Raw genomic sequence first — 24,456 nt, 5'->3', positions numbered from 1 at the left:
GTTGCATAATAATAACGAACCGGTCGCCGGGAAAAGTGGCCAGGTCCATTTAATTATTTTAACCCATACATTCGGCGGTCATTTTAGGAAAATGCAATATTTTACTCTATAATTAACTCTATATAATAAAATGAAATATTAATGTCAATAATAATACAACAATAATTACTTATTACCTTATTACATTCTCAAGTCATATTCCGCTGTAGTGAAAACATTTAATAAAGCAATTTTTCATCAAAAAATGGATCCAGAGCTCCTTTTCATCTTTGTAAATATTATTTTACTGAGATTCTGTCACCTGGTGAGGAACAGACGATTCCGAAGAACAATTTTAAATGAGGGGCAGGGGATCAGTGAAGATTGATTGATTGATTTTTCTTACACATTTATGTTGTAATATTTTAAGATGATCATATTGGACCCCAACTGAAAAAAAAAATCTTATTTCTAAAAATTTCATATATCAAACCGCACAGTAGAAATTACGTTAAAAAATGTATCCCATCGGTATCACGTGATACCGTTAAGGCTGATGGGATACATTTTCCGAGTTAGGGTGCTCACTCGTACTCTACTTTTCGCAGTGCATTGTGGGATATATTGAGTGCACTACATAGGGTACAGCGATGCTCACTAACAATTCGGACACCATTTCAAAATGGCGACCACACCATTGAGTGCACTATGTAGGGTATAGGGGGTGGTTTCGGAAACAGCCAACGTCTTTAGGACCACCTCTTGTCACCCTGCTCACCAGTAACAGGGGCATCAATAATGGCTGCCTTATGTTCTTTCACTGTGTATTACATTCTCAGATAAAGCTGAATGTTGCAGCCTTTCGGTGATCACTTTTCCTTCTGGGATGGAAAATTGTTTGATTGTGTTATGAACTAATCAAATTTATAAGTGAAGTTTTTCCTAAATGAGCTTCTGCATTTTATGGTTTATTATTAGATTTTGATTGCTGCCCATTTATGTGCATGACAATGAAAATATGAAAAACACTAAGAGTTTGCCTTTTCATGATGCTTTTAATCAGAGGAAGAAATGATTATATACTTCAATTCCATGTTGGACAGGAAAGAGAGAAAAACAGATCTGATTTGTTAAAATGAATGGAAATGCAAGTTTCCCTCTCAGGCCCCCTCCTGGGTCTCTTCATTCTTCATTCCTCTTCTTAAAGCCTGATGAAAGGAAGAGTGGTATCAGTCAACTGAAGCATAATTACACAGAAAAATCAAGGGGAAAAAGGATTCAGACCTTTGAGTTGAATGGGGCCAGCGACCAGTGTCTGGCTCTCGTGCTGAGACTGCAGGTCTCTGGTCTTACGTCTCACGCAACCACGGCGACAGCGAGAGTTGGTGTCACTGTCCTGGCAGATCAGCACCTTGCACTGAAGATACACAGACTCGCCGGCTCGCAGAAACTGGAAGGCTCTAAAACCGAAGCGGGCGTAGTGTTTGAAGCCAGATGCGTAGACTCGATAAGTGCTGTCTGCAGCGCATCTACAGGTGAAACAGAGGTTGTTACGTCCTGCTGCTGCCAGAAAGGACCCAGTAAAATTTAAAGACCTTAATTTGAAACATTCTGTTAAAAGTGCATTCTTACCCATTGTGAACCAAATAATAAGCTCTGGTTTGGAAGTCGTGGGGTGAAGGTGAGGCCACGCAGGTATCAATAAAGAGAACCAAAGAACTGTCATTATTCTTCAGTTCCACTTGGATGAACAATTCCTCATTGAGCAAGACCTCATATGGAACTTGAGTAACCTAAGATTGCAGGAGATCAAAACAATCAGCACTCTTGTGGAATAGATTGAAGAAGGATCCACTTTTACATGGCGTGCACCCTTGATTTCCACACCTTGTATATGAAACTGCTGGATGTGTAGAAATGCATGCTGGTGGTGAATCTGCCTGTGTCTGTGATGCTGCCGTTATCACGATGTTCGATGAGATACATGATCTGTGATATCGAGTCTTGATCCATTTTACAGCCCACTAACAGCTTGAGATGATCCTGACGCGTGATTTCCCCAGAGGAGGAGGGATAGGCGCGAAGAGTGTTGGTGTACACCGCCCTGCCGTCCTCAAACTGTCCAAGGTAGGAGACTTTCAAATGTAGCGATAACATACCAGAGAATTATTGTATCATATTCTCTCTGAAAGGATGCAAGGTGTTACCGTTTTGATGTTGCCACAGGTGTCAATGGGGAAAACAAAGGTCACGTCATATCTGGAGATCTGGGGTCTGCATTGATGGTCATTTAGGTACACGCTGCTGCCGTCATAGCCGAGAGAGTTCAGGTAAGCCCTGCTGATCACAATGGTCATGTTGTCTGAACAAACGACTCGACCTGCAAGAGAAAAGCTAATTAGTCAAAAATTGAGCCAATGGCTATTTTTCATTTCCACTGATAGAGAGTAGTTTACTAAGATATCAACGGTGCAACAGTACAACATTACAATTTTACAAGACTCCAGTCCTTTATCAGTACTATTATACCCGTAGTCTTTTGTCCAATTTCAATTCCTCAATCATACCTGAATTTGCTGGCAGAGAGCTGGTGAACTCAGCTTTAAAGCCTCTAGCAACCACAGAGCTGTCGGTCCTGAAGAGTACCGTTAAGTAGTTGGAGGAAGAGTGGAAGGAGGTCACGTTTTTGTTGCACAACTTGCCCAAAAACGGTGAGCCAACAGAGGGTCCGTCATAAACAGCAACATAATCACAGGAGCAGCAGTTCTCCAATCTAATTTTTTCAAAAAGATTAACAAAAACAACAAGGTATCTTCAAACCATTGCAGAGAGTATTAGTGATCCCAAAAATGGGAGATGTTATTTGCTCACTCCATGAATCTAAAGGACAGGAAGACTTTTTTGTCGTTTTGTACTCTGAGCTGCCAGGTACAGTAGACATTGTTGTAGTAATAGCCTGGGTGGTTCGGGCTGGTGAAGCTGCCAGAGTGAGACAGATATTTTTCACAGCTGTTTCCTGATGCAGAATGCAGAAGATGTGTTACAAGCTGTGGGTCTTGAAATAATGTAACAGTGGAAGAGTCACAGATGTGTAGGCAGATGTGTGTACCTGGTCCCTCTGTGGTCACTGGTGCTTCTGTGGTCACTGGTGCCTCTGTGGTTACTGGTGCCTCTGTGGTCACTAAATCCGAGTTTAGAGTTCAGACAGACAAAACAAGCAGGGAGCAGGCAGAGACGAAGTCAGAATACCGGAAGCTTAACTCATAAAAATTAATCTGATGACCATGTTGTTCTTGATTCTGAAAACTGTAATGAGGAGAATCAATGAAGCTGTAGCAATTTGAAACCTACAGAATGCAGTCATGTAAATGCTAAAATCAAAGCAATCATATAATATTACCATGGTTGGAAATTGTGCTGTTATTTTATTTACTTGTCCATGAGCCACTTTTGTAATAAGCGAATATCCAGTTATTGTATGAAATATAATGTAAAAATATGATAAATTTTAAATTTGTTGATTACTATTATGTCAAAAACAAGAACATTTGAACAATACCTTGCAACCCACATAAAGCGATCAAGCCACAAAGAACCAGTTGCATCCACATGGTGAAGTTGTTCACCTTCTGCTTCAAACACTCCACACCAGTATTGCAACTTATATAGCCAGCAGCCAGTATAGAAACAGCAGCAATAAATAATCTTCTGACATCATTTGTGACAGGAATGGATTACTATGTGAAATCCTTGAGAAAGGCACACATGGTTAGCAATCATAAAGTGGATGTGAAAGTTGTTTCAGGATGTTTTTTAGGATATTTGTTTAGGACTTTCAAGCAGGACTTTAGGTTCATTGCAGAATTACTAACTTGGTTCATGACCTTGACCTTAAGATCATGGTTCCGGATCTGCCAACTTCTCTGTGCAAAATAATCTGGACCATTCTGTCTGACATCCTTTGTGTCCACAATTTCAAGAAATGGAGACATAAAACCAAAGGTAGCACAGTCTGTGCAGCCGCCATCATGCAGTCCCTGTGGAGACCTCTGTGGTGTCACCAAGATGTCTCCAGGAGGACTTAGCTTTGGTTCTGTCATGGCTCTGTCATGTCAGCCCTCCTTTATGTGCAGAATTCTGGCCCAACGCCCTGGCAGCCTGGTTGGATGGCTTTGACATCAGGATTCTCAGCCAGATCAAGACAGTGACCAATCAACCACCTCTGTCTCAAAGTCTGAAAGAAGCTCACCATCTTGTCCAAAACAGACCCACTGAGAGTCGATTGGTGAACCTGTTCGGATCTGCACAACTACAGAAAGAGGATTAAAGAGAAATAAAATAAGTTATATAGAACTTAAATCTGGTTCTCGCTCTGAACATCATTGGTCATAAACGTTGAAATTATATGTAGAGTTATGACTGATCCATTCACTCAAAAACTAACTACTAACTAACTAAATAATAATTTACTGTCACACAAAATTTGAAATTCAAAGCTCAAGTGAGGTGTCAGCATTTCCAATAACTCAAAAGTTATTGCCAGATTGCTTTTGTGCCGTTTCAGTGACATAAAACTTGACCTGTAAAACACTTGACATCATGGTGAGAAAACTGAGCTTGTCTCACACTGTTGATTCAGGTGTGAGAAAAGGATTTTCTTTATGATCATTTCCGGATGTCTGAATGAGGACATTGATTATTTACATTACATAAAACCATGAAAGAGGGTGGTTGATGTCATAAGCATGGTCTCCGCATTCAACAAATTAAAATACATTTAATTGAAATTATCTGCAGGTGTTTAGAACGTTTAAGGTAATATTTATCATACATTTTTAAATACAGTATTTATTTAATTTGCACTGATCTAATTTTGTTGACTGCAGAGCCCCCATTTCAGACCTACTGGGGTTAATCATTAACCTGAATGGGAGGGTCGTGTCTGGCTGACCAACATTAAGAGAGAATATGAGCCAAGAGCTCATTCAGCAGCAGCACAAACGGTAAGAGCTATTTTTGTTGTTGTCTTTTAAATTTGAACTACAAGCTTTAAGAAAAATTATCTTTGATTTGTTTTTAGCCCGGCATTAAGACTTCAGGTTGGCTGTGAACATGTGGTTAATAGGGCACCAAAACCGCATTAGCATTGGCTCATCTATTTCAAGAGTCCGTCAGTTCATATTTTCTGCAACAAAAAAGTCCTTTAAATTATCCTCTGTATACTTGGCATTAATGTGTTATTACACATCTCAGTTTCTATACTCCCACAGCTTTCAAGAAAACCACAGTTACTCTGACATCTGGCACTATCCAGGTCAAAGTGTGCATTAAGCCCAGTATGGCCATTTAAACTAAAATAAACATGCCTGTCTGCTTCCACGGTGATGGGGACGATGATTTCTGGTTGCTTTCCAGGCATCAGTCAAAAAAGAAAAAAGAACATTTCCCTGCACAGTCAAACCAATGGGTCTGGTTACACATCAATGTCACTTTTAATGTTTCCAGTTTCTTAAAGGTAATAGCATATTTGTACAGGTGTCAACTCACCAAAATATATATTTTTTGGAAGATTATAAATGAGAAAAGAAGTAAGTTCTTTAAGGTCATTGTCACTGTGCTTCCCACCAAAAGTGGCATCAATAATGGCCAATTGTAATTATTTTTCTCCATTGTTAGACTTCTGTAAACCCTGATTAAATAAAGTGTTTTAAATTGACAGTAATAAAATGGAGCACAAACATTTGCATTGGAGAGGATAATGATGTAAGATATTGTAGCTTAACATGCTTTTTATTTTCCAGCTTATGAGCGCCCTCTGGGGGCAAACATGCACATGTGTAAAAGTATACAAGTGTGAGCTTTACTACTGTACCATGTTGCACTTTTTAAAATTTAAATTTTATACCCCCTAAAATGATGCTATTTCTATATTGACAATTATAAGGACTTAAAATCTAAGTCATGAATCAAGAGGACGGTAAAATCAGATTCCAAGTGAATCCAACCTGACAACAATGCAACCAGACTTTAAAGTGAATATGATCCAAATTCATTTTTAATGGCACTTATGGTGCCCTTGAAAAACGTGGCTAAACAATTTTAGATAAAAAAAAATTTAAAATATATATTATATGTATTTGTTTCAAAGTATAATCCAAAAATGTATCTAAATGAAATGTACAAAAGGTTTGGTTGTTCCCCTTTAAATTCTCCGATCTGTTGCCAGGTAACCAATGGTAATCGGAGCAGCTGCCATCATCATCCTCCCTGCTGGATGTCTAAAGATAACTCTGTATGTCAGCGGCCGATACCAACTGGGTCAACATTCACAAACCGAACACGTTACCCGGATTTGCAGAACACTTCAAACTGTTCAATGTTTGTAAAATTACTAACCGATAATCTTATCCAACTCAAGGCGAGCGTTATGGTGGTGAGGGTTTTCAAGAGTCCAAGTGCGCTCCACAGCAAATGCTTGCACTGTGCTCATGCTAAAGTTCTTTAAACTATGCTAAAACTAATTTATATGATTATATGTTTAGCATTGCCACACAGCTATGCAGTTTTTATTCAAAGTGGTTTCACCCAATCGGGGTCACAGGAAGTGGAGTCTATTCAGGAACACACCTGGACAGGTGATCAGTGCAGCACAAACATTAAGGGACAGCAGGGTGACCAAACCCAGTCCTCAAGGGCTGTAATGCATCCAGGTTTTCTGTCCAGCTAGGCAAGAACCTTCACCCAGGTGAAGGCCTTGTCTATCTGGTAGGTCAGAAAACCTGGCTGAAATGCATCCCTGTGGGACCGGGTTTGGACAACCCTGGTTTTGAGTCTCTGAACTACAGGATGCTTAATATGTTTCTTTTTTGCTGTGATAGGAAACCAGAGAAAACCACTCAGACACCAAGAGAACACGGATACTCCACACAGACACCAGGAGGACATGGAGACTGCACAGAGATAGCAGGAGAATGTGGAAACACCTCAAAGATACTGGGAAAACATGGAAACCCCACATAAGCAACAGAAGGACCAGAAGAACACAAAAACTCTGCACAGACACCAGGAGAACATGGAAAACACTCCACACAGACCCCAATCGATTATGGAGACCTCACACAGACAACAGGAGGACCAAATGAGCACAGGGGCTCAACACAGATACCAGGACAGCATTGTTGTCTTGGCACATGCTTGAGCTGGTTTGTATTAAATAATCTGCGTCCAGTTACCTTCACATCTACAATAATGAAATGTTTTGAAAAAATTGTCCTGAAAGTACTTTTATCAACCATTTCCCTTTATCAATTTGCTTATCATGTGGAGAGAGTTGTTGTCCATCCACTACTGACTTCGGTGAATAATATCTACAAGCACCTTCAATGTACAAATAACTTGGTCAATGGGTATGTAGATTTCAGCAGTGCTTTCAACATGATACAATTATATTTGCTAGTGAACAAATTGATGGATTTTAGTACAAACCCTAACATTTTTCTATAGATCAATGATTTCTTGACTAATCGCAGTCAGGAGTGAGTTCAGTTGAGCTCTCTCATCATTATCAAAAATCATTATCAATAGTGCCCCTGAAGGGTTTGTTTTTTTCCGGCAGCTTCATCTGACACCATCTTAGTTGGATTTTTAAGATCTGAAATAGCGGCTATGAAGGATTTTGAGAGGGAAATAGAGGGTTGAGAGGATCTCACCTATAAATATTTAGGAGTTGAAATAGATAATCCACTAAAATTCCATCGCTACGTGTTGGACACGAGTTGGATCTGTGACATATGCAACCACATGAATTTCCCCACTGGGGAAAATAAACTTGACTTGAAACTTAGAAAGACCCCAAATTAAAGCCTACAACATTTCAACTGCGTGGGTTATAAGGCCAATTGATTTAATTTTGAATAGATTTTCTATTTGCTTAGAAGAGTAAATTTGTATAGTTGCAAAGTTTGTTTTTGGTTTTTTTTTTCCAGATTTTTTTCTCCACGTCAGGAGGAGCTGAAGTTGTGTAAATCAGAACAGGGCGACTGAATTTGTGGATGTTTCACAGGGTAGGAGTCTCATTTCCGCCTCCACTTTGGAGGGGCGGTGCCTGCCTACTTTACTGTGTTGTGATTCGTCACACTTCATGTCGCTCAAACATTTACTTGCAAATGATTGGTCAATGGAATCTCTCTTGTCTCCTTCTAAACTTGAGGATGTGATCTCAAACTCGGGTCCGACTCTGCGGTGGCTGTAGTGTGGCGCACTTGTTCGGCTTCGTCCGGGGTGAAAAAGCAGGGTTTTCCGGCGAGGTTCCAGAACTTAGGTCTGCTTTTCGTTGGTTCGTGAAAGTCAAAACCGAAAAAGTCCAAAGACTCGATTTCAAACTTTCCGCCACCCGAAAGGACAGTTTGGACGAAAATGGCAGACAACGTGGAACATGAAGTCTCTTCTACCACTCCTTTCTATACCGAGGAGGTGCATCATTACCAGGCCGAGCCGGAACCTCAGCCAGACCCGCCTAAACAAGACCTCTTCAGTCTAGACGATATTGTGGACTTGGTCGGCGGTGCTCATGATGCCTTAAATCGACACATCGCTGAGGATAATGCGTCACATGAGTTTACTGAAACTCATCCAGCGGACTCGGTGTCAGAAGTACCAGAACCTGGGCCAGATTCCACCAGCTACTCTTTTCTTCCTGACACGTCTGAAGTCGTCGCCCCAAAAGCTGAACCCGAAAGCGCAACGATCGAGCCGGAGCCGTTGTCCGCCCCGGAGAGCGACGCCCTCCCCGTGGTTGAACCCTGGAAAGCAGCGCCAGCCCCCGCAGAGGCAGCAGAGCGACCTGCGGTGACAGAAGAACCGTCGGCTCCTTCATCTTGTAAGTTTCTTAACGGAAAAAAGGCCATGAATTGCGCCACGGATGAGGTTTGACGCTTTGAATACATCAGAAAATTGTTATTTTTAAACAACCGCGTGCGTTTAATGTAATTGATCGCGTTTTTTTCTTTCTTTTACACCGAATCATTTTAACTGGGCATTGTGTGCTCACCGACACACCGACAGGGTTTGTAATGCAACCGGAGCAAAATCATTTTTTCCAGTGGACCGAATTTATTCAGCGGCAGTGGTTACGTTTCATCCAAACCCAAAAATGAATATTAATTTTCTTTTCAGATTTGTTGTGCGGTTCTGGTTAACGAGCTAGCCAGACAGGCTATGCTAGCCCGAGGCTATGCGGGCGGTCTCATCCTGAAGCCGACCTGCTGCTTGACAGATGGGCTAAGAGTTTAGGGAAATCCAGCCTTTCAACAGGGTAGTGGCAAACAAGCCAGGTCTGCTCCTTTCCCCCTGAAGATTAGCGATGGTGATGTTAGCTGGTTAGCTCCAGTTTTTGGTGATGCGGCCCACCTGTTTTGACAATCGGAAGGAGGCGTTTTGTGACTGAGCAGATGAGCTGGCAGTATTGTGCGTCTTTAGCTTAGTGTCCGACAACGGGTTTTCCGTTTATCTACACCACCAGGCCTGATTTTTTTTTTTTATGATTATTTTTTATGTTCAATTAAGTTATTTTGTCTTGCCATCCTTCTTTTGAAACTGAGCAGTTCCCATCTGCCGTATCCGGCTGCTGCGTGCCCTTTTTGGCTAAACATCAACTGTCCCCGAGATCCATTGTCGGACACACTTCGTATTTGAGGTAGTCTTCTTCTAATCTTAAGTTCATTTTTATTTTTATGATCAACTCTTATTTTTATACCCTGCACTTATAAATCTGTGCGTGGTCACTAGAGCATTTTCAATGTAAATTGACCACTTTATGCTAAAGTGTTCAAGTAACTGTCCGATAAAAGAGCTACTGGTCGTTAGCACCGCACGGCATACCAAAGCTGTAACCCGGAGATTAGTCACAACAAAGGAATCCACTCAGCGTTCACTCCCTGTCTCCTTCCTATCGTTTCTCTGCCATCACCAGGCTGCCGTCAGTGCCTTTAATCACTTTTCCATATTTTTATCCTGTTGGATGGGCTGTTCCCTCAGCTCCACCCAACCAACACCCTCAGACTAGTCTGGTTTCGCTGGACCGGCCTAGCTGCGCCTCCCCCTGAACCATAGAGCTGCCATGGTAGTCTTAATGGTGTTGCGATGTTGTTGCAACATTTTCTGACGTGTGTATTTGGAGTTGCTGTTGCTGTTTACTGGGGTGTGACAGGTGCACAGGCCTGCATGGTCTCCTGCAGGCCTGTGGAGCGGGCAGCACACAGCCTGGGTGGGGCTGCTGATGAAGCCCAAGTCTCCAATTTAAACATGGCTGCCCTCTGTCTGAAACGAAGGTTTCACATTATATGTTATCTATATGTTTTGTAAGCAGTGTTCCAGCTGTAGATCACCTGACCTTATTCCCTGCCATCTGTTACATCAATGGTTAAAAAGGTCCAACGAGAAGACGCTTTAATCTCCTCCTATAATCAGGCGACCGAAAACATGAGGTGAACAAAACCTGCAAGGACATAATCCATTTAACCGAGCTTCTTTATTTTTTGTAGCCTTAGCTATTGCAATAATTGAGCAGCTGGATTTTTTGGCTGCTGGAAATTGTGGTGGAAAATTTCAAACGGACAGCATGACAGACAGGCTGTTTAATTGATTGCGGCCAGGCGGTTGCCACCGACCTGAATCTTGTTTTGGGTCACCTACAACTGTCTGCGTGAGTTTGTGGAGAGATCATGATGAGGTCAGGTGGATTAGATAGATCTGTCTGTCTCTCCATTTTCCTTTGAGATTAATGGTGCTGGTTGTTGTAGTAGAAATAATAGATCAGACTTAACACTGAAAGAATTACATTTTCATTGCTTAGTTGACACATTGAGATTTGGCCAATTAGGAGTTTTTAATGTTTCGAAATTCCAAATATTCCAATGTTTACCTTGTGATCTTTTCTCTTCCCTGGCAGCGAGCTGAAGACAGTTGAAAATGTCATCTTCAATATTTCACCATTTTGATCATTCATTGACCAAACAGCTCGTAATCAATCACGTTATTGGTTGAGTTATATTCTGGATAATATTTATTACCCACATATCATTATCCAGACCTTTTAAAAAGAAAGTTTTTTACATTTTGGATGCTGTCACACTTGGCTGTAAGTAAAGTCTGTCGTTGGTTCAATCCTGCAGGTGCTCTTATTGGCTGGAAGCTAAAGCTCAACAGCAGAGGTAACCTGATGCATGAGCATCGCGTCAACAATCATTAGACCAAAACCACACAAGGAAATCGGCATGAAACCAATCAGTCAAGCTTGTTGCCTCACAAGTGATTCCTGATCATGTAGGCTCTGTTCATGAGTGATAAGAATTCTCATGATTCATTGCGCTAATCTTTTCCTGTGTCACATTATGAAATTGATGATTCACTGTCTTCATCACAACAGAGCACTTCCTTCTGCCTGATCGCAGTTCTGATTTAAATTTTCCTCTGAATCATTGTCCGAGGAAAGTGGATCCCAGATCATTGTTTGGAGGATGTGAAGAAATGAGCTTTGACTGGACTCTTCACTACAGTCAAACTGTTGTTTCTCTTTTCGCACACACACACACACACACACACACACACTCACTCACTGTGTTGATGGTGAACTGCGTCCACAGGACTATTTTTCTATGCAATGAACTGCCGCCATTGTGCCATGTGTTAGTTGCTTTTGCACATTTGATACTGTTTGAGATGGGAACAAGTTCAGAATGCTTACTTCAAAAAAAAAAAAAAAGTTCAACTTTGTAGAATGAAACACATGTAATGGTCTGATAACCTAATCACCACGTACCCATTAGTTGCTCTCTGTCAACAGCTTCCAGCCTTGACTGTTGTTGCTGCTTCTCTGGGTTTTGGTGGTTTCCGTTTGTTTTTTTTCCTCTGGTCATTTTCTTCTTTCCACTCTGACTGAATGTTACGTTTCTCTCTCTCTCTCCCTCTGGTTTCCTCCACAGATGTAACTTCTCCTTCTAAAGCTCAACCTCTTCCTCTGATGCAATTCCCTACAGGCAAGTTTTCTCTGTGTTTGCCACCCTGTGTGTTTGCTTTCACCACCTCTTTAGTTCAGTTTGATTGAAGCAAAGATTAAACCTCCAGACGCATGTCGTCTTTACTAACTTTATGGGGCATGTTTGTAGATCTTTTGAGTGTGTGTGTGACATGCTGTACAGTAGACTTATGAGTTCGTGAGGTAAATATAGTGATTCTCCTCAAATGTGGCAGGTGAGATTAAAATTTATTTGGCCATTTCTCCTCACCTGACAGTTTGTGCTTGTCAGATCCAATGTGATTTATCGAGGAAGACCTGGGTCAGAATCATTCCATTACCAAGTGTTTTAAAATCGAGGTAACCACCAGACAAATGCTGCAAGAACTCGACTGTGGATCTTCAATTTGGTGGTTTTCAAATCTTTTTTGAGCTCTTTACAACCACTGGACTATTAAACAATAAAGGATTTGGAGATATTATAGTCATGTTTAATCTTGTCATCAGCGTGACAGCAACATGTTCAAATGTAGGGTTGAGAGAAAATGGCTGCTATTAAGGTGCTGTCAGAGTTGTTGGCCAGCCAGCAGCACCTGCTGTTAAGTCTCACGTTATATAACTGTGATATTAGCTTAATAATGTAATGTTTAAAAACCAGTTAATGACTATTTTATTAATAATGGCCAGTAATTTGGTCTCCACAGTCGGTCTTTGAGCATCGCTTGTCTGGCCCTCGTGGTTCTGTCCAGGTGTGGTAAGCTCTGTTTGAACGAGAGTATGTCTTTGATATGTTTTGTATTGCCTTCTCCTCCTCCTCCCCCCTCTTTACTCAAGAACTTGGGCAGAAGGGGGATTCCCCTGCACCCATCTCCCCACTTTCCCCCGTACACTCCCCTGACTCTCTGGAGGAGCTGTCTCTTACTGAGAGTCCCAATCAGCCCCCAACTTTAGGTTCAGCCGCACCCCTGGGCTCTTTATCGATCGACCCTTCTACGGCTCGCACGACTCTCTCCAAGGAAGAAATGCCATGGCTGGTTAAAGAGGGAGGCTCTGGACCAGGATGTAGTCAGAATAAGAATGATCTTCCTGATCCTCAAGCTTGTCCATACCTGAGTCTTGGGAAAGAACCAGGGCCTCATAATCCGTGCGAAGACAGCGGGGTTTCCTTTTCACCTGAAGAGAAGCTACTTGGCTCAAACAAGTCCTCCAGTGGCCCCTCCCCTGTGAACCCAAAGATGATGGTCCCTGAATCTCATTTTGCTTCCTCGAACCCAACAGAATACTGGGATTCAAACTTCCTGAAATCTGAAGACAATTCCAAGGTTTCCATGGATTCCTTCTCCAAGGACATGGCTCCCATTAGCTCGAGGTATGAAGAAGACCTGCTTGGCAACCAGTCTGATGAAGAAGATGACTTTATGAATGAGGTGAAGAAAAATATTAATCCATTTGAAGGCTACTCCCCATTGGCTGATAGTGGCTTCTCTCCCTTTGGTGAGTCCAAATCGGAGAGTGGAGCCTCAAAGATGTCAGAAAGTCCCACCCCAGATCTGGTCCAGTATGGCCAGACTGGAGAATCCCAGGACACTCCTCCATCTTTCTTGGATGAAGCAAAATCATTTGAGATGAGCAAGAATGAGTCAGCAAATCAGTTCTTGGCTGGTTTCAAAGACGATGAAGAGGAGGATTCGGCCCTCCCACCCTCACTTCCAGACATCCTGAAATCCTCTCCCCTGAATCCTGACAAACTTGACTCTGGCTCTTCAGAAGGAAGTCCAGAAGAGCAAAGTCCAATCTTTGAGAGGAGGATGATGGAGTCACCCAACCCTCCGATCAATTTATCTGCCAATAATCCATTTGCCTTTGATGCTAAAGTTTCCTTGTTGAGAGAGATGACAGAGGAGATGGAGGTAAAAGCAAAATCTGATATAACAAAAGAAGATGAGCTTGGAGCTCTTGATCTTGTCAAAGAAGCTGAAGAAACCACCCCCACCAAAGTCAAAGAGGAAGAACCTGTTGAGATTGAACAGAAAGATTGGTTCTCAAGCAATGATTCTCCCCGAATGAAAGAAAAGTTTGAGCCGCTCGATTTGAAGGGCAAAAACACAAACACTGAGGACTCTGATTCAGAGTCGCCTACAGCTGATTCCCTTTCACCGGTCCTTGAAGCCATGGCAAAGAACCCAGCCATTTTCCAGGTGGAAACTGAGAAGACCTTGCCAATGGATGTGGAGGAAGCCGAGTTGGCAGAAGAGGTCTCTGAACATGAAGTGTCCTCTGAGGAGTTTGAGTTCATCGAGCGCCCACCGAAGGGTGTCATTGACGAGTTTCTGGAGGCTCTTGATACATCCAAGTTAACATCAACCAAACCCCCGGAGATCCCTCTAGATGATGATCTCATCTTGGAGCAACAAGACTTGGCATCTTCTGCATCTGCTTCACTTTCTCTTTCTGGGCTGAAAGAAGAGGCTCAGGGTCAGACATACCATCTCCTCACGCAGGCCTCCCCACAGAAGAGCAAGGCTGACCTGGAGAAGCTCGACACTGAGCAGGCTCCACTCACATCTGTGCCCACCCAAAGCAGTCCCCACCAACCAGAGGAGGTCATTCACCAGAAGAGTGCGGAGGCTGGAAAAGTGTTTAAGGTGGCAAACCTGAACATAAGAGCAGGTAAAATCAAAGCTGTGCTGTCATGGAACTACCACCCCCACCCCAGCATCCCTTCAGTTATCACCAGCCCTTCATGTTCATGTCAGTTGGTCATCTCATCCTTCTTTTCTCAGTTTTCCCCACATTGATTTTAGGAGCATCACTTCCCGCAGTCACCTCTTTCTCTGCATGGTTTTGCATTTTCTTATCACAAAAAAACAAAACCCTTGCATTTAGTTGATCTGCTCGTTATTTTGTGTTTGGCCTTCTTTTCCTGCCTTTTCTCTGTCTCATCAGTAACATTTCTGTTAGCATGGTTATCTATATTTATGTTTCATGTGAGGGTAAGTAGAATCTCAATTTTCTTTCTGCTCCGTTGAACACAAACTCTTTTCTTTGTTTTACATTATATTAACTAGACAAGATCAGATAAAGTGGTCTAGATTTTTCAAGCAGGCATTCAGATCAGTAAAAATATTGTTTACAACCTAAGAGCTAACAAAAAATCCAGCTATTGTTTGAACCTAAATCTGTCATTTGATAAATGCTGGTCAGAAGATTCACGTGAACATTCAGCAGATTCTTCTTGTTGGCCACATTTTTCTTGTATCAGATTACTTCTCTTATCCAGATTTAGCTTCTCTGTCATCTGGAAATAACTTCACATACCGATCTGAAAGCAAACACCGTCATGGAGCTAACAGTGCGATAGCTGGCAACCGCACCCTGCTGACAGAACATGCTTTTACTGTTTCCTTCATGTGGAGGTTATGTCACGTAATGAATGTCCTGAAGAACTCCGACTCCTGGATTTGCCAGGACAGCTTCTTCCTTAAGGGGGTGAAGTTTCTGACGTATGAAAGGGTTATAATCAGGACCACCACAGAACAGATTATATTCAAATGGGATATTTTTAATGTGTTATACCCGCGTGTTGACACGTATGTCACTTGCAGCAAGTGAGGACATTTTGTCTGGTCCTTGCAACTTCAAATGATGTGTTTAAGGTTAGGGGTAAGGGTTAGGCATTTATGTGATGTTAGCTGGGGAATATACGATGTCTATGAATATCCTCACAAAGATAGGTGTGTGTGTGTGTGTGTGTGTGTGTGTGTGTGTGTGTGTGTGTGTGTGTGTGTGTGTGTGTGGGAATCCTCCCTGCACTGCGACACTAACGGAATCACAAAGGGTTCGCCGACCCAGAAAACTTGTTCATTATACAACTATATCTGCAGAATGCAGAATCTTCATTTTATTAACTAGTCTGATTATAAAATTCTTTATTTTTGTCCATCACTTTATTACTTTACTGTAGTGATAGGGTATCAGTAAATTTGGGCTGTGTTGGCTGGTTAGTTGTTTGTTACCAGATTATTGATACCTCTGTTTGTCATTCATTTTTAAGGTGAATGATTCATGCAGTTACAGCAAAGCAGGTTTAAAACCTTATTTTTGCTTGGTCAGTTAACCTGCTTTTAAAATAGAAGCTCTGGTGTGTCTGAGGTCAAGGAGGACGGGAGGCCTGCAGGGTTGCAGATTTCAGCTTGAAACAGCTTGAAACTTGTACAGGTCTGTAGCATGAACTCTGGCACAGGATGAATGTGATGAGGGTAAAGGGTCTCGGAGTCAAACTTTGTACTTTTCTGTCGTTGTGTCACGTACAGGGTTGTTTCCAGATAAGGTGGTAGATGAGTCATGGTCTCAAACATATTTAATGTTCCTTAAATTAAAAGTTCAAAGATCAGTGGAATTGTGTTCCTCTTGATTATTGTGTCCTAAATCCTGTGGTCATGTTGCTGTATGTAGCTATAGTTTATTCTGATGTGGGGAGAAGTTGGAAAAACGTAACTGGCGCCCTCTAGCGGCTGAAGGGGGTAACTGGGATCATTCGGTAGAATTTTTTTTATATGGTTCTTTAGGAACATAAACCAAAACATTGAAAACCTGAAAGTCTTCATTCACACAACAATGGATGACCTATAACTGATCAGTGCAGCAGATATATATACACATATATTAAATTTCCATTGTTTGTTTTAAAATATAATTTGATGGTCTCTTTTTGCCAATAAACCTGAAAAGTGCTGTATATTTGCAGTACTAGAGATGTTAAACTGTTCTTGACTTTTCTGCAGGTAGGTGATAAAAGTGATGCAGCAGAATTGATGAATCATTCTGTTTCTAAATATTCTCCCAGGTTGGTCCATGATGGCCAGTCACCCCTCCTTTGGTCGATGAGCTGTATAGTTTTAGTGTAGCTTTAGGCTGGTACAGCTTCGGAGGTTTGTGTTCAGGCGTGACTCAGGCTGCCGTGTCGGCAGATCCAACATGACTGGTATGAGGTGAAAGTTAGGAAATGAGGGGAAAGGGAAGAACTGAGGGAGGAGGTGCTGCGTCATTGTGCTAGCAGCAGACGGTCAGCTGACGCAGGCGATTCGCCCGCTGCAGTCGTCTCCCCTCCCTATAGGCAGCGTCTCTCAGACACGTTCTGCAGACAGAGTTCCGCCACACGTTCTGTCTGTGTGTTAGAGTCCGTCTGCTTATCTGACGCCATGGATACGGGCGAGTGTGCGGCTCAACCCTGGAGGGAGCGGGGTAATGTCCTCACCACCTCTTCTCTTCACTGCGGATGTGTTTGTATGGATTTTATTTGGGGTTTGGAGCGCTGTTTGTGAGGCGTTACTGGCTCCAGAACATCTCACTGAACATGCTGGCAGCAGTTCTAAATGGTTGTCATGTTCACCTTTGATTCTGCTGACACGATGGTGTAAAGTTCTGCCCCTGAGCATGGGGAGATTTGGAGGACCTTTGAACAGTTTTCTGGTGGAGGGGCGGAGCAACGTTATCAGCTGGTTTAATGGTTGGCCCCGGTGCTGGAGATATGTTAATGGGCCGGACCGGAGTCAGACGAGATGTGTTTCCTCTGGTGGACTCAAGACAACACAAGTGTTTAGCACCTCACTCTCATTTCATTGTCAAAGTTTGAGAATTCTTTCATGAGCACAAATGAGCTGAAGGCTTTACTTGCTGAAGCTTCTTTCGGGACTGTTTATAAGTTTGCGTGCGTGCGTGCGTGCGTGCGTGCGTGCGTGTGATGAATCGTTAACATGGTGAATCAGCTTCTTTGTTGTTCACAACAAGATCGTTGTGATGTGTTCAGGAGCAACGGTTATTTCAGTGTTCAAGTGTAAACAAACCGCTGATAAAGTAAACCACTGTTTTTGTTTTTCTGGGCTGTTGGGTTTGCTCAGAAATATGATGAACATTGGGTTCGACTGTGCCAGCTGGGTGGCACATTTATTAAATGGGATTAATGAATTTTCGGTACATAGTAACAATGTTTTTGCAAAGTGTAGATGAAAATATTGATCCTTTATTGGCGAGGTGTCAGCCAGGATTTTGTGCATCACTGAAAGTTTGTTTTTGGGTTCAGGATGTTTGAATAATCTATTTCATGCAGATTAATGTCTGCCTCTGTCTCCCTGTGGCATTTTTTTCCTTTTGATTCAAGCTGTAAACATCTTCCAGAACACGGGTTCAGTTTACCACCTGCTATGCACACAGGACAATGAGATTATGTGAGTTTTAATCCCACACTTGAGCTCAACAGTCCTCCCACACTGCTCCCACTTTAAATTGAGCAGCTCTCTTTTTTTGCCTCTCAAGAGGCCGGGATTTGGGATTTCATCTTGTGCACTTTTCTCCAGACAATTGTCCATTCACGCCAAGGTTGTGCAGGCTGCCAACCTCTATTGAAGATGTTCACACAAAGAATTAGCTTTGTTGAGAGAGACAGAGGAGGACCACATGGTGTTAAGGCTCGCCTGTCAGCTCCATGTCTAGGGGAGAGGTCTCTCTTGCATGTTTTATTGTAAATTTTGAGATATGAACCATTGCAGTCCCAACAGACTCCACGTTGGTCACTGTGACTAATGGCTCACACAAAAAAACACATTTCTTACAGGCTAAAAGTCGACATTTTAACAATTAAATCTTTTAGAACTAGCTGTTACTAGTGTCAAAAGCTGCTGTTGGAGCATACGATATTTCTGCCTGGTGAAGAGTTAAATTCATTCATTTTTCTTCAAAGTTCCGCTTTTAATTGGCCCAAACTCGCACCCTGGGGCTCGCTAATGAGGGGCCGGTCTGCGCATGCGCGCTCTCTCTCCCCTCTCTCCTATACTCCTCTAGCTCTCTCTACCTCCTCCCTCTCCCCGCTTGTCAGCCAGCCCTGCCGCCGCCGCTGTAGCTCAGCGGAGCTTCAAGATGGACGCCAAACGGGGTTAGTTGTTAATCTTTTCCCTCCCGCTTCTCTCTTTACACAAAGCGTTTCGTCGCTTTTTACAGACGCTTTGTTAGCGGTTAACCGTCGTTGGGAGCGCTGGGTCTGTAGCTCCGTCCGGGCATGGTTGGTAACTGATGCGGTCGTCTGCGGAGGTCATGTGGGACGGATTGACGGTTCACCCCCGTCGGTGCGAGTGGCCGCCGTCGGGTGTCGGCAGGCGGTCCCCTGGGCTGATGGAAGTCTTTGTGGATACCGGCCGTGATGTGGCAGTGGGATCAGAGTAGAGATTAAACATGGAGATCAGCGCTTCGGCCAACGTTGCTGTGATGCGGGCTCTATTTTTAGCCCGGCTCCTGCGCCGCTAGCACGCCTGCTACCATATGTAGCCAGCAACGGCATTTGGTCCGTGGACCCGCCTCCACTTGCTCTTGTCTTGGCTGCCCGCTCCACGTTTTTGCGTCCAGACAACACCCCCATGTCTGAACAGCTGCCTGCACAGGGCTAACGCTGCTGTTAGCAGCGGCTAGCTGTCTGTTAGCGGAGCGGCTAGCTGTCAACGCCCTCATTACAGTGGGAAGATGGAGCAAATTGCATGTTTGAGTTTTGTCAACAATGCAAAGCTTCTACCATACATGAGTACTTTAAATAAGACCCCGGCTTATCTGCCGTGCCATATGTGGTTACCAGGCAACAGCAGCAGCTAATCCAGACCCAAGAGTAAAATGCTTGTTTGGAGGTTTCAGTTTACTTTAGTGAATCAATCAGCTTACTTTCGCCTGGGCAACAGTCCATCTGATGATGCGAAAACCTGTTAGAATAGATTATTGCTAGTCCCAGCACTGAGAGCTCATCAAGCCAAGACCCATCAGTGGCTCTTTCTGTCCTACCCAGTTGTTACAAAGGTGACTGAGGTCCCAGGTGAAAGCAGACGTTTACCTGGTAGATCAGAAAAACCTGCTGGATTTTCAAGTGTGTCATCTGACACTCGGTGCAGTGGTTGGATTGTGTTGAACTTGTTAATGTGCCTGCAGGAAAACTGGCTTGCAGTTTCACAAGCCCCCCCGATTGGCTGCCAAATGTTGCACTGGTGCAGAGAACATGTCTGCTATTGTCTTTGCTTGTCCTGTTGGCTGCTGAGTGGTGCAGATATTACGGTTCAGAGTTGTCACGTCCCCCCCCCCATTCACCCCGAGTGGCCCAGTCATGAGCAGGGAGTTTCAGATTCCAGCGTAGAGATTAGCGTGACGTTTAATTCGCTCGCTGTGCGCCGGCCATCAGCAGAAAGGGAACTCGTTCATGTCTAATATCGTCCACTGACCTGTCTGGAATTCCCTGCTGAAACCGGAGCGTGCGACCTGCATCATGACCTGCGCGGTCGGATCCACAGTCGGAGAACAGCTTCGCTCTTCAGCCCTTCAGAAACATTAGAAGGTGCAGGCTCTCCACCTGAATGGTGACGCTCATGTCGTGATGAGAATGAGGACGTCTCTTCAACCTTCAGGTTTCAGAAATCAAAACTTCACATTAAATTACTGTGGTAGGTCCCGGTTCAAGTGTTGATCTGCTGGTTGTTCACATGGGCTGAGATCACCAGATCGGTCACACCGGTAGTGGATGACTCTGCAGGGCGTCTGGACCTCCAGGCTCTGCCGGGGCACAGGGCCGCTCACGTCTTGTGATCTATATGTAAAGGACAGATGGAGTCTAATCGCTTCCATGCAAAGTTCATTGTTTTTGATAAGTGATGTGAGGGATCAGCGTGGAGCTCGGGCTCTCCGGTTGCCTGGGCGATTGACACAAACCCCTCCTCTTCCTCACTTGCAGTGGTGGATCTTGTGTACTGGCGTGATGTGAAGACAACGGGCGTGGTGTTTGGCGCCTCCCTCCTGCTGCTGCTGTCCCTGATGGCGTGCAGCATCGTGAGCGTCATCTCGTACATCGGCCTGGCCCTGCTGTCCGTCACCATCAGCTTCAGGATATACAAAGGCATCCTGCAGGCCATCCAGAAGTCTGATGAAGGGCACCCGTTCAAGTGAGTCTCCCAAAAATGTGAACCCCAGACGTGGCCCAAATGGTTCCCATGTTGACTTAATTGTCCATACGTAGTCGTTCCGAATGGATGTGAATGTATTTTGTCTCTGTCTTTCAGGCAGTACCTCGACCAAGAGGTGGCCCTGCCCGAGGACATGGTCCATAAGTACAGCGACATGGTTCTGGCCAAACTCAACAAGACCATCGCAGAAGTCAGGCGCCTGTTCCTGGTGGAGGACCTGGTGGACTCCATCAAGGTGAGCAGGACATGCAGAGTAAGCCCGGATACCTGCACGTGAGGACTGTCGGTCCAAAATCCCAAAGTTGCGCATGGATGAGCTTTAGGAGAAATACGGAACGTGAGCAGATCTGCAGGAGATGTCCTGGAGTGGAGTCAAGCCCCGGTCAGCGATAGTGAGAACGAAGGCCTCCCTTCATAGATCACACCTATGTGATATTGTAATGTCTGTGGCCAAGAGATAAGTGAACAGGAACTGTTGAGTTCTTATGCCAGAGCTCTGGCGCCGCCTACTGGCTAACATGTGCCTTGACATCGTTCTGCTGAGTCAGCAGTAAAATCTTTTGGCTTCTTCCAGGGTAAATTCACTTCAGTTTCTTTGACACAGAAGCGAAGGAGGACACATGCGGCGACCTTTCTGAGACGTAAACATCAAATTGAGATTTGTCATGTTTGTGCTTCCCTAGTTTGCAGTGTTGATGTGGATCCTGACCTACGTCGGTGCCTTGTTCAACGGCCTCACTCTGCTCATTCTGGGTAAGTCCCGACTGACTGTTTCTCTGGTTCCCTCTGCTGGTACCGTGAAAATTGTTCTGTTTGTGTATCAAATGTAAAATAAAAGTGAGCCTTTCTTCCTGTTGTTTAGGTCTGATTGCAGTTTTCAGCTGCCCGATCGTTTATGAGAAACACCAGGTGAGTTTTTAACATCATTACCAACGTCATTGTTCACTTGTCTCGGCTAAAACTTCATTCTAATGTTTTGCCTGTATTTTTAGGCTCAGATTGATCATTACCTGTCTCTGGTCAACAACCAGGTGAAGGATATCGTTGGAAAGTAAGTTAGAAAAAAACAACAACCTCCAAACAATTTAACTTTTGCCCTATGGGAGGTGTAATCTTGGTTTCTCTGACTTCCTGCAGGATCCAGGCAAAAGTCCCAGGCATGAAACGTAAAACGGAGTGAAGCAGAGGAAGTAGAAAGGTGGAGCGTAGACTCACGAAGTCCTGGTTGGGGGCAGGGCTTGGATACGTTTGAGACATCTGGCGTGTATGCAGTCCTAATTTTATTTGTCAAAAATAATAAATTCATTTTTCCAGTTCAGAATTCCTGTTTGTGTATCACCCGAAAGACGTGTGGAGATGGAAGTTTTGTCCTTAAGCTTCCGCGTGAATGCCAGGAAATAGACTTTCAAGTTTATAATGATTGTGTCATGTTAATGCTCACAGAAACACCTTTTTTTCTTGAACTCGCCCGCCCCTGTGCATTGTGGGAAGTCAAGACGCCGTTGCCATGAGTTTGCAGTTTTTTTTGAGAAAGGCATGAATGTGTGGGACTGACCCCTGAGCTAAGAATTTTTTTTTTATTTCTATTTTTACCATCATGTCCTTCAACTCAACTTCTGCGTGTCTTCACCTTCGGTGTGAGCGGTTTAGCGACCAGTGTCGAGGGGGCGGGGCTTGTACTACCATTTAAACTCGTCATCGCTTCCGAGTAACTAGTTAGAATATTTCCTAGCCAACCTTCGCGTTATTCCCATTCTTCATCGCAGCTGTAACTAAAGTCTGGAAATGCGTTTACATTCATCTACATCAAAGAATAATAAAAACGGGGAGAAAAAGGACTTGCATGGGGAAAAAAAAAAAAAAAAGCATTCTGTCTGTGGAGCCACAATCTCAAAGTTGCAAGTTGACGTGGTTTTTGGAACCTTTGAGCATTTTGTTTGTCTAATTGTGACGATATACTTTAATTGTAACAATAAACCGCTGTTTGTGGAATGCATTGTGAGATGTAAACGGTTACCAATAAAGCTTCTAGACGAAGAGAATCCGGCCTGATCTTTTTATCGACACGTACCCATCTGGTGAAGCGCAGAAGGAAACTGGACCTTTGTTTTCAATTAATGAATTCTGATATTAATTTCCCTCTGGAAATATTACAATTTCGGTATGTCACAACATCTAACAAAGTAAAAGAATAGGTGATATAAAAAAAATCCACATTTCCTTTTTATTACTGAATTTTACATTTTCCTTCCGAAAAGTCCTACTTCATGGATTAATGATGCTAAGCTAATGGCTGCTGAATGAAGCTGACTTGTTGCTGCTTTACTGGGTCTAATGTTTGTCACTGCGTCATTACAACGCCTGCAATACTTTTTTCGGGTTAAAATAAAACATGTTATTCAACAAGTCTTACAACAGCTGGATCACCTTTGATTTGAGCTGAACTCCGACATAGTTCATCATTACTCACGTTTCTATTTTGATATGTTGTGACATCTGCGAGGAGAGTTTTTGTTCCTCTCTCAATCGGAGGTGGAGGTAACGTCTACTGCTACTACCATTGCTAATGCTGCTACTGCTATTACTACTACTATTACTACCATTTCTACCGTTTCCACTACTACTACTACTTCTACTGTTACTACTACCACTACTACTACTGTAGCGTGTTGGGGAGGGTCAGAGTGGGAAATTCCCAGCATGCTCTGTAGTAGTGTGTTCTGTGGGTTCAGGTTTGTGTTAACCCTGTTTTTTATTTGTTGTAAATGTTATCCTTTGTAACTTTCAATGTTAATGCTCTATTTATTGAGTTCTGGTCGTTATTGTGTTTAATTACTGTTTTAATTATTGTTTGCACCTGGACACCATAAACGAGATTATGTGTGTCATTGAAGACTTCCCTTTGTTCGTGTTTACTGCTGAGTGTTAATTTAAGTGGCTATTTCTGCATTTGAACAGCAGAATAAGCTGGCTGAAACCTGCATCTGAGTTCCTCCGCAACCCGAGCTCTCCACACTACTGGCATTACTACCGTTTCCACTACTATTTCTACTGGTACTACTACCACTAATTCTACTACTACTGTTTCTGCTTCTGCTGCTACTGCCACTATCAGCACTACTACAACTATTACTACTACTATTACGGTACTACCGTTTCTACTACTGTTGCTACTACCAATAATCCTACTTCTACTACTGTTTCAACTACCACTACTACTACTACTGTTACTACTACCACTAATACTACTACTACTACTACTGTTTCAACTACCACTACTACTACTGTTACTACTGTTTCTGCTACTGCTACTACCATTGCTAATGCTGCTACTGCCACTATCAGCACTACTACTACTACTACTACTACTACTACCGTTTCCACTAATACTTCAACTGTTACTACTACCACTAATATTACTACTGTTTCAACTACTACTACTACTATTGCTACTGTTTCCACTACTACTACTACTTC

At 43.2% G+C, this 24,456-nt stretch overlaps 2 protein-coding genes and 1 long non-coding RNA gene across 10 annotated transcripts; 2 read left to right on the top strand and 1 right to left on the bottom strand.

Moving 5' to 3' along the window:
- Positions 1–1,014: 1,014 nt before the first annotated feature.
- On the bottom strand, positions 1,015–3,590 carry LOC130534280 (CUB and zona pellucida-like domain-containing protein 1). Its single transcript, XM_057048308.1, has 9 exons — positions 3,539–3,590; positions 3,089–3,160; positions 2,851–2,995; positions 2,547–2,752; positions 2,187–2,359; positions 1,867–2,097; positions 1,612–1,772; positions 1,264–1,508; positions 1,015–1,187 (listed from the first exon to the last, which is right to left on the bottom strand). The coding sequence occupies exons 1-9, from the start codon at positions 3,588–3,590 to the stop codon at positions 1,162–1,164; spliced, it is 1,311 nt and encodes a 436-aa protein (XP_056904288.1). The 3' UTR covers positions 1,015–1,161.
- On the top strand, positions 3,590–7,403 carry LOC130533478 (uncharacterized). Its single transcript, XR_008952591.1, has 3 exons — positions 3,590–4,982; positions 6,206–6,614; positions 6,858–7,403. It is a non-coding gene; the product is annotated as an uncharacterized LOC130533478 (long non-coding RNA).
- A 786-nt stretch (positions 7,404–8,189) lies between these two features.
- Positions 8,190–23,021, top strand: rtn4a (reticulon 4a). 8 transcript variants are annotated; one of them, XM_057046910.1, is made up of 10 exons: positions 8,190–8,857; positions 11,151–11,189; positions 11,961–12,014; positions 12,827–14,662; positions 20,751–20,958; positions 21,076–21,214; positions 21,663–21,732; positions 21,842–21,888; positions 21,972–22,030; positions 22,117–23,021. In XM_057046910.1, the coding sequence occupies exons 1-10, from the start codon at positions 8,395–8,397 to the stop codon at positions 22,157–22,159; spliced, it is 2,958 nt and encodes a 985-aa protein (XP_056902890.1). In that variant the 5' UTR covers positions 8,190–8,394; the 3' UTR covers positions 22,160–23,021. The 8 variants fall into 8 exon arrangements, with proteins under 8 accessions (XP_056902890.1, XP_056902891.1, XP_056902892.1 ...); XM_057046911.1 differs by lacking the exon at positions 11,151–11,189 and having other exon boundaries at positions 8,191–8,857; XM_057046912.1 differs by lacking the exons at positions 11,961–12,014; positions 12,827–14,662 and having other exon boundaries at positions 8,199–8,857.
- Positions 23,022–24,456: the final 1,435 nt, after the last annotated feature.

This window comes from Takifugu flavidus, chromosome 11, assembly GCF_003711565.1.
Source record: "Takifugu flavidus isolate HTHZ2018 chromosome 11, ASM371156v2, whole genome shotgun sequence".
Classification (NCBI taxonomy): domain Eukaryota; kingdom Metazoa; phylum Chordata; class Actinopteri; order Tetraodontiformes; family Tetraodontidae; genus Takifugu; species Takifugu flavidus.
The sequence above is the reverse complement of the archived record's forward strand: the minus strand, read 5'-3'. Positions and strand labels throughout refer to the sequence as shown.